Source organism: Hypanus sabinus, chromosome 13 (assembly GCF_030144855.1).
Source record: "Hypanus sabinus isolate sHypSab1 chromosome 13, sHypSab1.hap1, whole genome shotgun sequence".
NCBI lineage: Eukaryota > Metazoa > Chordata > Chondrichthyes > Myliobatiformes > Dasyatidae > Hypanus > Hypanus sabinus.
Window position 1 is genome coordinate 32,561,917 of NC_082718.1, and position 13,427 is coordinate 32,575,343.

A 13,427-nucleotide genomic window follows, 5' to 3' on the forward strand; every position below is an offset into this window, starting at 1 on the left:
AGGACTAATCAATCAGGAGGGATGGACTTTGAGGTATAAATACCACTGGACTAGACCTATCCAGGCATCATCCCTGAAGAAGATGGGAGAGTTTGTTATCAAAATGCCGGTAATAATCAATACCTGTACCTGGCTGGAAGCCCAAGAAGAATTCATTATAAATAAACATTACTATTTCCTTATGCCTATAATTTAAAATTGAGTTTATTTTTTTAGAAATAAATAATGATATATTGTAATATCTGACAAATTCTTAATCATGAGCAGTTGTAGGAACCAAATGCTACAAATTGGAAGTTAATGATTCAAGGTAAATAGAGAACCCAGCTGTCTCCTGCACAGACTTGGACTTGTATCATCAACATGCTTTGATTGTGGTCTGATGCCTGGTTAGTGAATTATCTTCTTGATTGTTATTAGAACCAGCAAAGATACATTACATTATTAAGGACCCTCACCACCTGTGACATGCCCTTTTCTGATTAGTACCATCAGAGAGGAGGTAGAGCAGCTTGAAGAAACACACTCAAAGTTCAAAGTACAGTTTATATATAAGTGTATAAGCAGTATACAACTCTGAGGTGAGTTTTCCCCATAGACACCCATGAAACAAAGAAAACCTGGCATATTCAGTTCGGCTCAGTGTTCATTATTTGCAGGCCGCGCTAATTCAGAATCACCCAAAATAACAGAAAAAGGAATAACCAGAAACACATTATAACATGAACTACAGGGTCCAATCCACAAACCACATCAATTAAACCTTCCCCAAGACCCAGGTCTCCAATACTGTCCTCTGAAAGCATCGAGGGAAAGGGAGACCATTCGAATGCAGGGTCCTTCCATTGGGAACAGTGAATGAGACCATCACACAAGACACCTTCCTCCGGCAGCAGCAGTCGCGAAGCTGGTATACAGCACTTTAATTGGCGAGATTCAGGGAGAAATGAAGTCGATTGTGGGCTTGTGCCCTGTTTTCAGGCTTCTTGGCCTCATGACCGCACACCTCATGGAATCCCCTTGGAGACAGCAAAGCACCAGATCACTCAATTAACCTGAAAACACACCACCAAAATATAGATCATAGGCTCCAACATTAGCACATCCACATTTGAAAGAAAAAGAAGACATGAAAGAAGTAGTTTCATGAGCTGTGTGGAGGGTGTTGCCCTTGGTCGTGTTGTACATTGGTGCTATCTTCCAGTTTTCAATGTTTTAGGAACAGCTTCTTCTCCTTCGCTAACAGATTTCTGAACACTACCTCACCATTCCTCTTCTGCATTATTTATCTTTTTTATTGTAGCTTTTAATAATTTGTTATGCCTGCATTGTATAGCTGCCACAAAACAACAAATTTCATGACTAATATCTGTGGCAGTAAACCTGATCTGATTCTGATTCATCTGCTTTATCTGGACAGAAATTGAGTAGATATCGCAAATCCTAGACTGTTTTCCTTTGATTGAATGGGCTGAAGGTTATTTGGCTCCTGCAGCAGGTGGCCAAGTTTGTCATCAAGTTGAAGTGAAGTTAAAAATAATGTCCACATATTAGAATGTTGAGACCACAGAAGTTTACAGATATTCAGGTACCGTACTGTGATTGAGATAAACAATTGGTGGGACAGTCCCAGAACTAAATCCATTGTCCTGCTTTCTGTACTGTGAAAAAGTCAACCACATATATATTGCTAGGGGACCTAAGACTTTTGCACAGTACTGTATTTGTCAATATGGACTGGAGACCGAGTTTGTAAATCTGGTGGGAGCAAAGGATGTTGGGAATGGTGATGGTGGCAGAAAAGGAGTGCCAGGGGTGGGGTGTGGTGCAGGTGCAGACACACCCAGCCTTGAGACACCAGTTAAGGTCATCTGATTCCAAACAATTGGTTTATTGATCATTACAGAATGTCTCTCTGGTGCTTCCTGCTCCCTCCCCTCTACCTTCCCCTTTTCCCAACCATGATTCCTCTCCCTTCCCCCTTCCCACTCTCAGTCCACAGTTGAGACCCATATCAGAATCAGGTTTATCATCACTCACGTATATCATGATTTTTTTTGTGGCAGCAATACATTAATTACTACAGTACTGTGCAAAAATCTTAGGCACCTTAGTTAAACCTAGCTATATATATGTACCTAAGACCTTTGTACAGTACTGTACCTGCCTATTGCTTGGATTTGAACAACTAACTGTTCCTTGAGATTTTCATTAGCCACTACCAGCAAAACATTCCATGCTAGGCATCAAAAAAAACCTCATCCTGATTTTGCCTCCATTTTTGTCACAGCTTTTATATTACTGGCTTCTTATCCCTGACTTCCTAACCAGAAAAAAAAACAATATTTCATTATTAACTCTGTTAAAATCCTTAACCACAGAAAATACCTTTGGCTTCTTCTGCTGCAATAGAAGAAGCTCCACTTTCTTTAGCTTCTCCCTAAAATAAAATTTCAACCTGTTGCTTGCAATATGTGCTTTCAGCTTGCAAAATTGAACAAAATTCAATCAAATTTTATCAAATCAGTGTTATATGTCAATGATTTGGATGATGGAATTGATGGCTTTGTTGCAGAGTTTGCAGATGATATGAAGATAGCTGGAGGGGCAGGTAGTTTTAAGGAAGTAGAGAGGCTGCAGAAGGACGTAGATTAGGAGAATGGGGAAAAAAAATGGCAGGTGGAATACAATGTAAGGAAGTGTATGGTCATGCACTTTAGTAGAAGAAATGAAAGGGTTGACTATTTTCTAAATGGAGAGAAAATACAAAAAACTGAGATACATTGGGACTTGAGAGTCCTTGTGCAGGTTCTCTAAAGGTTAATTTACAGATAAGGGTCTGTGGTGAGGAAGGCAAATGTGACGTTAGCATTCATTTCAAGAGGACTAGAATTTAAAAGCAAGGATGTAATGTTGAGACTGGTGAGGCCTCACTTGGAATATTGTGAACAGGTTTGGGCCCCTTGGAAAGGATGTGCTGAAACTGGAGAGGGTTCAAAGGAGGTTCAAAAAATGATTCCAGGATTGAATGTCTTGTCATATGAAGACCATTTGATGGCTCTGGGTCTGTATTCACTAAAATTCAGAAGAATGAGGGGTGACCTCGTTGAAACCTATTGAATGGTGAAAGATATCGAAGAGTAGATGTGGAGAGGTTGATAGATTTTTGACTGGTCAGGGCATGATGAAATGCCAGTGCAGAGCTGATGGGCTTAATGACAAGTTCTGCTCCTATATTTTATGGTCTAAATGCAGACATTAAATTCTAAGTTTAAAGTCACAGATCAGAATCAAAGATAAGATCCTTAAATTGATTGCTAAAACAGCAAATTGTGTTACTTATACAAAATTGACAACTTTAATTGACTTATGTAATTTACAGAGGAGTATACAGTTATTAATTAAATGTATTATACTGAAGAACTGAAATATTATTTCATTTGCAGGAAAAGTCACTTCATTCCCAGCACTATAATATCAATGTTAGGCTAAGCTGTTTATTGAGCCAGTAATTGAAGATCACATATTTTTTGCTGCTTACTGTAATATTAGACAATAGACAGTAGGTGCAGGAGTAGGCCATTCAGCCCTTCTAGCCAGCACCGCCGTTCACTGTGATCATGGTTGATCATACACAGTCAGTACCCTGTTCCTGCCCTCTCCCTATATCCCTTGACCCCACTATCTATAAGAGCTCTATCTAACTCTCTCTTGAATGCATCCAGAGACTTGGCCTCCACTGCCTTCTGGGGCAGAACATTCCACATATCCACCACTCTCTGGGTGGAAAAGTTTTTCTGCATCTCTGTTCTAAATGGCCTACCTTATTCTTAAACTGTGGCCTCTAGTTCTGTACTCACCTATCAGCGGGAACATGCTTCCTGCCTCCAGCGTGTCCAATCCCTTAATAATCTTATATGTTTCAATCAAATCCCCTCTCATCCTTCTAAGTTCCAGTATATACAAGCCCAGTCGCTCCAATCTTTCAACATATGACAGTCCCGCCATTCTGGGAATTAACCTTGTGAACCTACGCTGCACTCCCTCAATAGCAAGAATGTCCTTCCTCAAATTTGGAGACCAAAACAGCACACAATCCAGGTGGGATCTCACCAGGACCCTGTACAGCTGCAGAAGGACCTCTTTACCCCTATACTCAATTCCTCTTGTTATAAAGGCCAGCATGCCATTAGCTTTCTTCATTGCCTGCTGTACCTGCATGCTTGCTTTCATTGACTGATGTACAAGAACACCTAGATCTCGTTGTACTTCCCCTTTTCCTAACTTGACTCCATTTAGATAGTAATCTGCCTTCCTGTTCTTGGCACCAAAGTGGATAACCTCACATTTATCCACATTAAACTGCATCTGCCATACATTTGCCCACTCACCCAACCTGTCCAAGTCACCCTGCATTCTCATAACATCCTCCTGACATTTCACACTGCCACCCAGCTTTGTGTCATCAGCAAATTTGCTGATGTTACTTTTAATCCCTTCAGCTAAATCATTAATGTATATTGTAAACAGCTGCAGTCCCAGCACCGAACCTTGTGGTACCCCACTGGTCACAGCCTGCCATTCCAAAAGGGACCTGTTAATCGCTACTCTTTGTTTCCTGTCAGCCAGCCAATTTTCGATCCATGTCAGTACTCTGCCCCCAGTACCATATGCCCTAATTTTGCCCACTAATCTCCTATGTGGGACTTTATCAAAAGCTTTCTGGAAGTCCAGGTACACTACATCCACTGGCACTGGCTCTTTGGAACATAAAGATATTGGTGTTCATGACCAATGATCCCTGAAGGCAGTTGCACTGGTGGGTAAGGTTGTAAAGAGGGTCTACAGGATACTTGCCTTCATTAATGAAGGCATAGAATATAGGAAGAGAGGTCATATTCAAGTACATAAAACATTGGTTACAGCTGGAATGTTGCACTCTGAATCACCAGAGTGTTGCCTGTGATGGAGTGTTTCATCTGTGAGGAGAGGCTGGATTAATTTTCTTTGGAGAAGGAAAGGCTAAGGGATAACCTGCTGTATTTGAAGTAAAGAGAAGTATGAGAGGAATAGTTAGAACAGATAATGAGAAAATTTTACTCTTAGTGGAGTTATAATCACAACATAGGAGTGGATAGTTCAAGGGGATTTGAAGATTGGAGCATACTACTGGAGGGACTGGTATAGACAGGTACTCTCACAACACTTACAGTAAAAAATATTTAGATGAGTGCCTGAAATGTAGTGGCATGAAGGTCATGGGTGGGATGTTTATAGATAGGTACTAAATGGTTGGCACAAAAGCTGAAAAATCTTTTCCTGTGCTGCGTAAGTATGACTGATTCACAGCTATTAACTATGTTGATCGATAATAACATGCAGAATGCTTGGGATACTCAGCAAGTCAAGCAGCATCTCTAGAGAGAGAAGCAAAGTTCATGTTTAAACTTTGATTAGAATATTTTTCCTCTCCACAAATGCTGCCTGACTCGTTGAATGTTGCCAACTTCTTTTTTATTTCAGATTTCCTGAATCAGTTTTTTTTTCTCAAATGATACTAAGCATAGATTATAGATTCCATTCTGAAGTGCAATTGATGTGTATTAAGTAAAGTCCTTGATTGATCTGTTGAGCCACTAGTATTGTTACAACTTTGTGGATTTTTGATCAATGATCAAGTCATTTAAATGACACATTATCTTCTACCATTTTATACTTTAATTTGCAGATAATCAGTTAGCTGAAAGGAAGGCTTATGATGTAAAGAAACGGGAGCGATTTGTGGAGCTGAAAGAACAATTTGAAAAGGACATGGAGGTCAGTCTCTTAATAATGTGTTCAAATGCTTTTTCTAAACAGGACTCAGAATCAGGTTTATTGTCATTGACATATGTCATGAAATGTTTTGCTTTGCTATAATTGTACAGTGTAGTGCATAAAATACCTTAATTTACAATGAGAAATATATAAAAATAAATATTGCAAACAGAGAGCAAATTAGTGAGGTAGTGTTCATGGGTTCTTAGACCATTCAAAAGTCTGTTAGTGAAGGGGAAGAAGCTGTTCCTAAAATGTTGAATTTGTGCCTTCAGACCTCTGTTCTTCCTGATGGTACTAATGAGAAGAGGGCATGTCCAGAGTGTTGGGGGATCTTGATGAAAACTGAATGGTTATGTATGATTTTCTGTACCATCTATGATGCCAGTAATTTTTTTCATCTTGAAGAGCACATCTTATTGAGATCTACCTTTTAAAGAGATTGATGTGATTAAGTACAATGAAAAGAAAATTGCAGCAATTAATATTGGTCCAATTGCAGAAAGAAAACTTAAGCAAAAATCCATAATACCATAAGATATAGAAGCAGGATTAGGCTATTTGGCCCATCAAGTCTGCTCTGCCATTTCATCATGGCTGATCCATTTTCCTCTCAGCCTCAATCTCTTGCCTTCTCCCTATATCCCTTCATGCCCTGACTGATTAAGAATCTATCAACCTTTGCCTTAAATATACTGAATGACTTGGCCTCCACAGCTGACTGTGGCAATGAAATCCACAGATTCATCACTCTCTGGCTAAAGAAATTTCCTCCTCATCTCCATTCTAAATGGATGTCCCTCTATTCTAAGGTAGTGTCCTCTGGTCTTAGACTCTATCACCATAGGAAACGTCCTGTCCACACCCACTCTATCTGCCCTGCTCTGCTTGGTGAGAAGCTGACAGTGATGCAAGTGGATGCTTCCCTGGTGTCATGGATTATTGGTTATTTGACTGGCAGACCACAGTATGTGTGCTTGCAACACTGTGTGTCAGACAGAGTGGTCAGCAACACTGGGGCTCCACAGAGGACTGTCCTGTCTCCCTCTCTCTTCACCATCTATACCTCGGACTTCAACTATTGCACAGAGTCTTGCCATCTTCAGAAGTTTTCTGATGACTCTGCCATAGTTGGATGCATCAGCAAGGGAGATGAGGCTGAGTACAGGGCTACGGTGGGAAACTTTGTCACATAGTGTGAACAGAATCATCTGCAGCTTAATGTGAAAAAGACTAAGGAGCTGGTGGTGGACCTGAGGAGGGTCAAGGCACCGGTGACCCCTGTTTCCATCCAAAGGGTCAGTGTGGACATGGTGGAGGATTACAAGTACCTGGGGATATGAATTGACAATAAACTGGACTGGTCAAAGAACACTGAGGCTGTCTACAAGAAGGGTCAGAGCCGTCTCTACTTCCTGAGGAGACTGAAGTCCTTTAACATTTCCTGGACGATGCTGAGGATGTTCTCCGAGTCTGTGGTGGCCAGTGCTATCATGTTTGCTGTTGTGTGCTGAGGCAGCAGGCTAAGGGTAGCAGACACCAGCAGAATCAACAAACTTATTCGCAAGGCCAGTGATGATGTGGGGGTGGAACTGGACTCTCTGACGGTGGTGTCTGAAAAGAGGATGCTGTCCAAGTTGCATGCCATCTTGGACAATGTCTCCCATCCACTCCATAATGTACTGGTTAGGCACAGGAGTACATTCAGCCAGAGACTCATTCCACCAAGATGTAACACTGAGCATCATAGGAAGTTGTTCCTGCCTGTGGCCATCAAACTTTACAACTCCTCCCTCGGAGTGTCAGACACTCTGAGCCAATAGGCTGGTCCTGGACTTATTTCTACTTGGCATAATTTACTTATTAGCATTTAATTATTTCTGGTTTTATTTTGTTATATTTCTACTCTATTCTTGGTTGGTGCAACTGTAACGAAACCCAATTTCCCTCGGGATCAATAAAGTATGTCTGTCTGTCTGTCTGTTAAGGCCTTTCAACATTTGATAGGTTTCAGTGAGATTACTGTTGTCAATGAAGTACAGTTCCTCTATGTTATGGCAGGGTTTCATTCCCGCAATGCAAGTAGCTCGCAATTTGGAAATATGGACATTAGCTGAGTTTCCACACAGCAGCCAGTGAATCTACGCCTGTCTTGCAAATGCTCGTTCATATATAAGTACAGTAGTTTGGCCATTTGTGAAGTTATGAAGGACCTTTATCTTGTGTTGTTGAACAGTTGTAACATATGGTTGAATGTTTAGTTTTTACTAAGTTTTATAGAATGAAGGAACATGCTATTATAACCCTTATAACTCAAAGAATTTGCTCATGTACTGAATTTAATTAAATGGTTTAATTTTTATTTTGCTTAGCGTCGAAATGCAATCAAACAACAGGAAACTGAAAAAGATTTATTGGAGGTTCAAGCACTGAAAGAGCTTGAAGAAAGACGCAGAGCATATGAGGAAGAATTGGAGAAAAGAGCAAGGTAGTTAAATGTGTGTGGAATAATCCAAGATGGGGAGGTATTTTTTGTGTAGAAACAATTCTCTACTGGCAGTATAGGACTAATCTGAGTCCTTCAGAGAAATTTATTGTATACTGTGGAAAGCACTGCTAACTATACAGTAGAAGGGTGTGCATAATTCTGGTGACTGGATTCTTTTTCTTAGTGTTAAGAAACATAAAATCCAATATTTTCTTGAATTCTTTTGATAAGGATTAGATTATATGGATTTTGGACCAAATACCAATTAATAATATTTACATAAATGCTAATATTTAGCTAATTAAGCAGCAATAAATTCCAAACTAAAACAGAGAGTGTGTGACTTTCTGGTAGATTCAATATGCCAAAATCAATGACTTCTGAAGCTCTGAGCCAGGTCACCCCTAGTATAGGATATGAAGCCCATTGATTTAATTTGCAATGTTACTACTTTTGACACTGGGTCAAAAGACAAGGCAAGTTACTTAATTATTTAGTTTTAGTTTTATTATGTCATAGAGTACTAAACAGAAATTTTATATTTGTATGACTCAATTTTCAGACAGCAACTAATTGAGCATTATAGCAACTTATCAGAGGAGGCCGCAAGGCGAGAACAGAAAGCCCTGTGGAAAATCCAAAGGCACAAGTTAGAATCTGCACGCATTGACTTTCTCCTTAATGATCAAAAAAAACTTCAGGTAGTACTTCATTTGAATTTCAAATAGATGACTTGTGAAATGCTTCTTTTTAACTTTTGTTGCTTGCTTGATCTTAGATGAACTTTTTTAATGTCTCAGGCATTGCTAGAGAAGTTGCCACTGGGAGAGCAAAGAGAAAAATCAGATGTTATTCCTGGATTGGATCTGCAGCTTCATGAGCCTTTGAATAAAGGTTTTGATTCTCAAGAGTTGAGCGTTGAGGTGCAGTACTACAGCTGCATTTCATCTCCAAATATTTCTTTCTCTTCTCTTCCACTCCAGAAACACTTTGATATTTGTTGAAAGCTGAAAAATTATGGTATTAAAAATTTTAGCAGAGAGATAGGACTATAATGTAAAGAGTGGCATTCACAACTTTTTATGCTTGATCTTTTCTAAAGTTAGTGATTAAAGGAAATATCAAATCTATTTAAATGTCATTGTATAATTTTCTATGTTTCAGATAACATCAAATGAAAACAGAATATTTGATCTGAAAGAGCACTTACTTGCACCAGTGAATGAAGAGGCTACAACTGATGTAGCACCAGTTGAGTTGCTTCCATTTCAAGATGGAATTGAACCATCTACTCAAAATGATATGGTAGAACCTGGACTTGAAACTTCTCTGGATGATGAATCACAGGATCAACCTCAGACCTGTAATCCGAACCAGAAGAAAGTATGTTTGCTTGATATGAGTTTTGAGGATTTTCTCCCGAAGGAGCAATTAGAACCTGTTGCTACCTTTGACACACTTAAACAGACTACAGTACTTGATGAGGCCCTAAAGGAAATAGGTTCAGAACTGTCAAATGAAAAAAAAGGCAGAGATTTTGACAAAGATGAATATGATTTCAGTATTCCTTCAGCAGCATCTGTAGGGGCTCAGTATAAAAGATCAGTAGGCAAATACACTTCACAAATAGATTCTCAGTGGGATAGTCGCTCTGATACACACATCAAAGATGTCACGTCAGATAGTAAGACATCAGGGCCTCATGCAAATATTTATGGTCATGTATCTGATTCAAATCTAAATATAGGTGAATATACATCCAATGTTGAACTTGCTAGGCCACGATGGAATATCCATGGTCATGCTTCAGAATCTAACATAAAAGTTGGTGATTATGTGTCTAACATTGAACCACCTAGACCACGATGGAACATTCATGGACATGCATCACAAGGAAGCATGCAGATTGGTGAATATGTTTCAGATGTATTACAATCTTGGCCAAAAGCAAACATTCATGGACATGCATCACAAGGAAGCATGCAGATTGGTGAATATGTTTCAGATGTAGAACAATCTTGGCCAAAAGCAAACATTCATGGACATGCATCACAAGGAAGCATGCAGATTGGTGAATATGTTTCAGATGTAGAACAATCTTGGCCAAAAGCAAACATTCATGGACATGCATCACAAGGAAGCATGCAGATTGGTGAATATGTTTCAGATGTAGAACAATCTTGGCCAAAAGCAAACATTCATGGACATGCATCACAAGCCAATATACAAATTGGTGATTATGTTTCCAGTATGGAACCATGTAGATCTAGATGGAACATCCATGGACATGTGCAACAACTTGGTAAAAATGTATCCCGTGCAGAACCATCTGAGCCACAATGGAAGAAACCCAGTAAATCGTCACACACTTTACCTAAAATTGCTGAGTCCCCTGTATGTGATTGGACAGCTTTTGGGCATCCTTCACAATCAAATTTTAGAATCGGTGAGTGGTCACCTTACATAGAAGCAAACTTAATCCCAAAGCAGAAATCAGTTGCCGGTCACGCATCTGATTCCACCATTCAAGCCACACTGTACAACAAACGATCACTGTCAGAAATGGTGGTGCCAGATAAAGCTGATGAAAAACTGAATGTTGAAATTGTATGTCCTACTATTTCCAAAGAAGAAATAAACAACATTGAAGAATCCAAGTTGATTACAGATCTTCCACAGCCTGAACCTGAGCTAAAAGAGAATGAAAACAAAAAACAGGATGAATTACAAGGTAAGAAATAGAATGCTTGTTCGGGATTGTGCTTTTTTTTTTATGAGCTATAGTTTCTTCCCTTAACCAATAGACAAAATGTATTGACATAATACACACCATTTTTGATTAATGTGGAACACACACACAATGCTGCCGGAGTCAGCAGGCTAGGCAGCATCTATGGAAAAGAGTATAGTTGATGTTTTGGGCTGAGACCCTTCGTCCTGCCAAAGGGCCTCGGCCTGAAATGGCAAGTGTACTGTTTTCCATAGATGCTGCCTGGCCTGCTGAGTTCCTCCAGCATTTTGTGTTTGTTGCTTGGATTTCCAGCATCTGCAGATTTTCTCTTGTTTGTGATTTGATTAAGGTGGATTGCAGTGGATTCAACTTGTTTATTTTAAAACTTGCAAATATTTAGATGTTTAAATTTTCTTCTGATAAATTAATGAGATCATATTGCATAGTTACCAGTTAATTATCTTTAATAGGTACCTGTGAAAAAGAAATTACCAGCAAATGTACAGAAGAAGCAAGGTCCACACTCCCTCTTCAAACTACATGCTTTCAAGTTGAGGTATTTAATTTTAGATTCAGATTTCATTCATTGTTTTGTAATCTATGCAGCCTGGCATTTGTAACCCAAATGTACTTTTTTGAAGTCCCTATGTGATGTAATGATGATCCTAATAAACCAGCTGAAGTGGGGAGTGAACATGATGAGATTGGACAGCAGACGTAGAAGTAAGGAATTTTCACAGGTTTTGCTATGGGAATGAATTCAAGGCATAAGCAAAATTTTTAAGATTTGGATTGTCCATAAGACATGGTCTTAAATTTGTGGGATTTGCATTGATAGGGCAGGAAAAAATAGGATTTACAGAGCTTGATCACGGTGGTGAGGCCTGATGGATCGTTGGCCAAGCTCTGTCAGATCTGGTGATTTCCAATTCTGAGTCTTAGGAGTCCAGGAATGAGTTGAAAACTTTTTGCTTTATGATTGTTTATCGAAAATTTAACACAAAGAAATAGGCACAGAACAAGTGGCAACAGCTTTACTGATAGGAGATGAGCATGAACTAAAGAAACAAAGAGCTAAGAACTAAGATGGTGATTTTGCAAAAACCGATTATGTAACTGGTACATTGCTTTGACACAATGTGAAAAAATACAAGTTGTACGTTATTGTAACTACAAATTGAGTCTTGCTAAAGACTCGTTAATTCAACAAATACCTTGTTAAAAACATATAAATAGAGCCCTGCAAGACAGATATTTCATTCATAGATCATTGTTAGGACAACACCATGAATTTGCTCACTAACTGTATTGTAAGACAATCCATTATCCCCAGTACAGCAGTGGATGATGAAGACTAACAATACCTTCTTAAACCAAAAATGTGCTGCATCCACAAATTGTTCTTTAGGTAGTATTAATACTGTTGGTACCATGGTGTGATTATAATTTGTCTGCTCAAATCATTACACATTTGTAAAAAACCAAATTCTTTAGATACCTTCAAATTAGACACTTAATTAACCCTTTATTATCTAATTTTCCTGAGATGCCCGAGAAAAACGTTGTGGGTCTGTTTCTTTATATTAATCCATTGGGTAAAGTCTTAATATCTTTTATTCGTGATAAATTAGTGACCTTGAGGTGTGCCCCCTTTGATAAAATTAGAACTGCTTTTGGGATCATGATTTAAATATTTCTTTAACTGATGCAGTTTGGGATTCAATTCTTAAGTCAGTTAATTCAACCTCTTTATGTGCTCGCCACTGTCTTTTACAGTTTAAGGTTGTACATAAGGCTCACATGTCTCAAACTAAATTGTCACGGTTTTATCCTGATATTAGTCCTGTTTGTGACAAGTGTGAAGGTGGTGAGGCTTCTCTTATCCATATGTACTGGGCTTGTCCTAGTCTGGAGAAATTTTGGAGAGAATTTTTTTTAATCTTTATCCCATATTCTTAATTGCCACTTAGAACCTAACCCTCTGATTTCCCTTTTCAGTACCTTGAGTGAGGCAGACATGCATTTGAGTCCGACTAAACGTCGAACGTTATCTTTTGCCTCTCTTTTGGCTAGACGCTTAGTTCTCCTTAGCTGGAGAGATGTTGCCCCACCAACTCGTGCTTGATGGCTTAATGATATTATGTCCTGTTTAGACCTTGAAAAATTCATTACTCACTTCTCAATTCAGACATAAAATTTCAAAAGGTGTGGGGACCTTTCCTTGAATACTTTCATAACTCCTCTTTAGATTAAGTTTATTCTTTTTAATCCCTTACTTTCAGCTTTTTCTTTGTGAGTTCTATGGTTTCTTTTTGATGGAAATTACATTATAGTTTTGGTAGTAGACATTTTTAAAATTTATATTTACAATTTTGTGGGGTCGAATGCTCA

General features: G+C 38.9%; 1 protein-coding gene across 3 annotated transcripts in view; it reads left to right on the forward strand.

The window, feature by feature from the left end:
* Positions 1–13,427, forward strand: part of tubgcp6 (tubulin gamma complex component 6) — a 62,030-nt gene that overhangs the window by 32,007 nt on the left and 16,596 nt on the right. For 2 of the 3 annotated variants that reach the window (XM_059987437.1, XM_059987438.1), the window contains exons 13-18: positions 5,729–5,817; positions 8,190–8,305; positions 8,868–9,006; positions 9,106–9,228; positions 9,470–11,036; positions 11,507–11,592. In XM_059987437.1, the coding sequence (XP_059843420.1) occupies positions 5,729–5,817; positions 8,190–8,305; positions 8,868–9,006; positions 9,106–9,228; positions 9,470–11,036; positions 11,507–11,592 (2,120 nt within the window). The remainder of the gene's footprint in view (positions 1–5,728; positions 5,818–8,189; positions 8,306–8,867; positions 9,007–9,105; positions 9,229–9,469; positions 11,037–11,506; positions 11,593–13,427) is intronic. The other variant, XM_059987440.1, reaches the window with a different exon arrangement.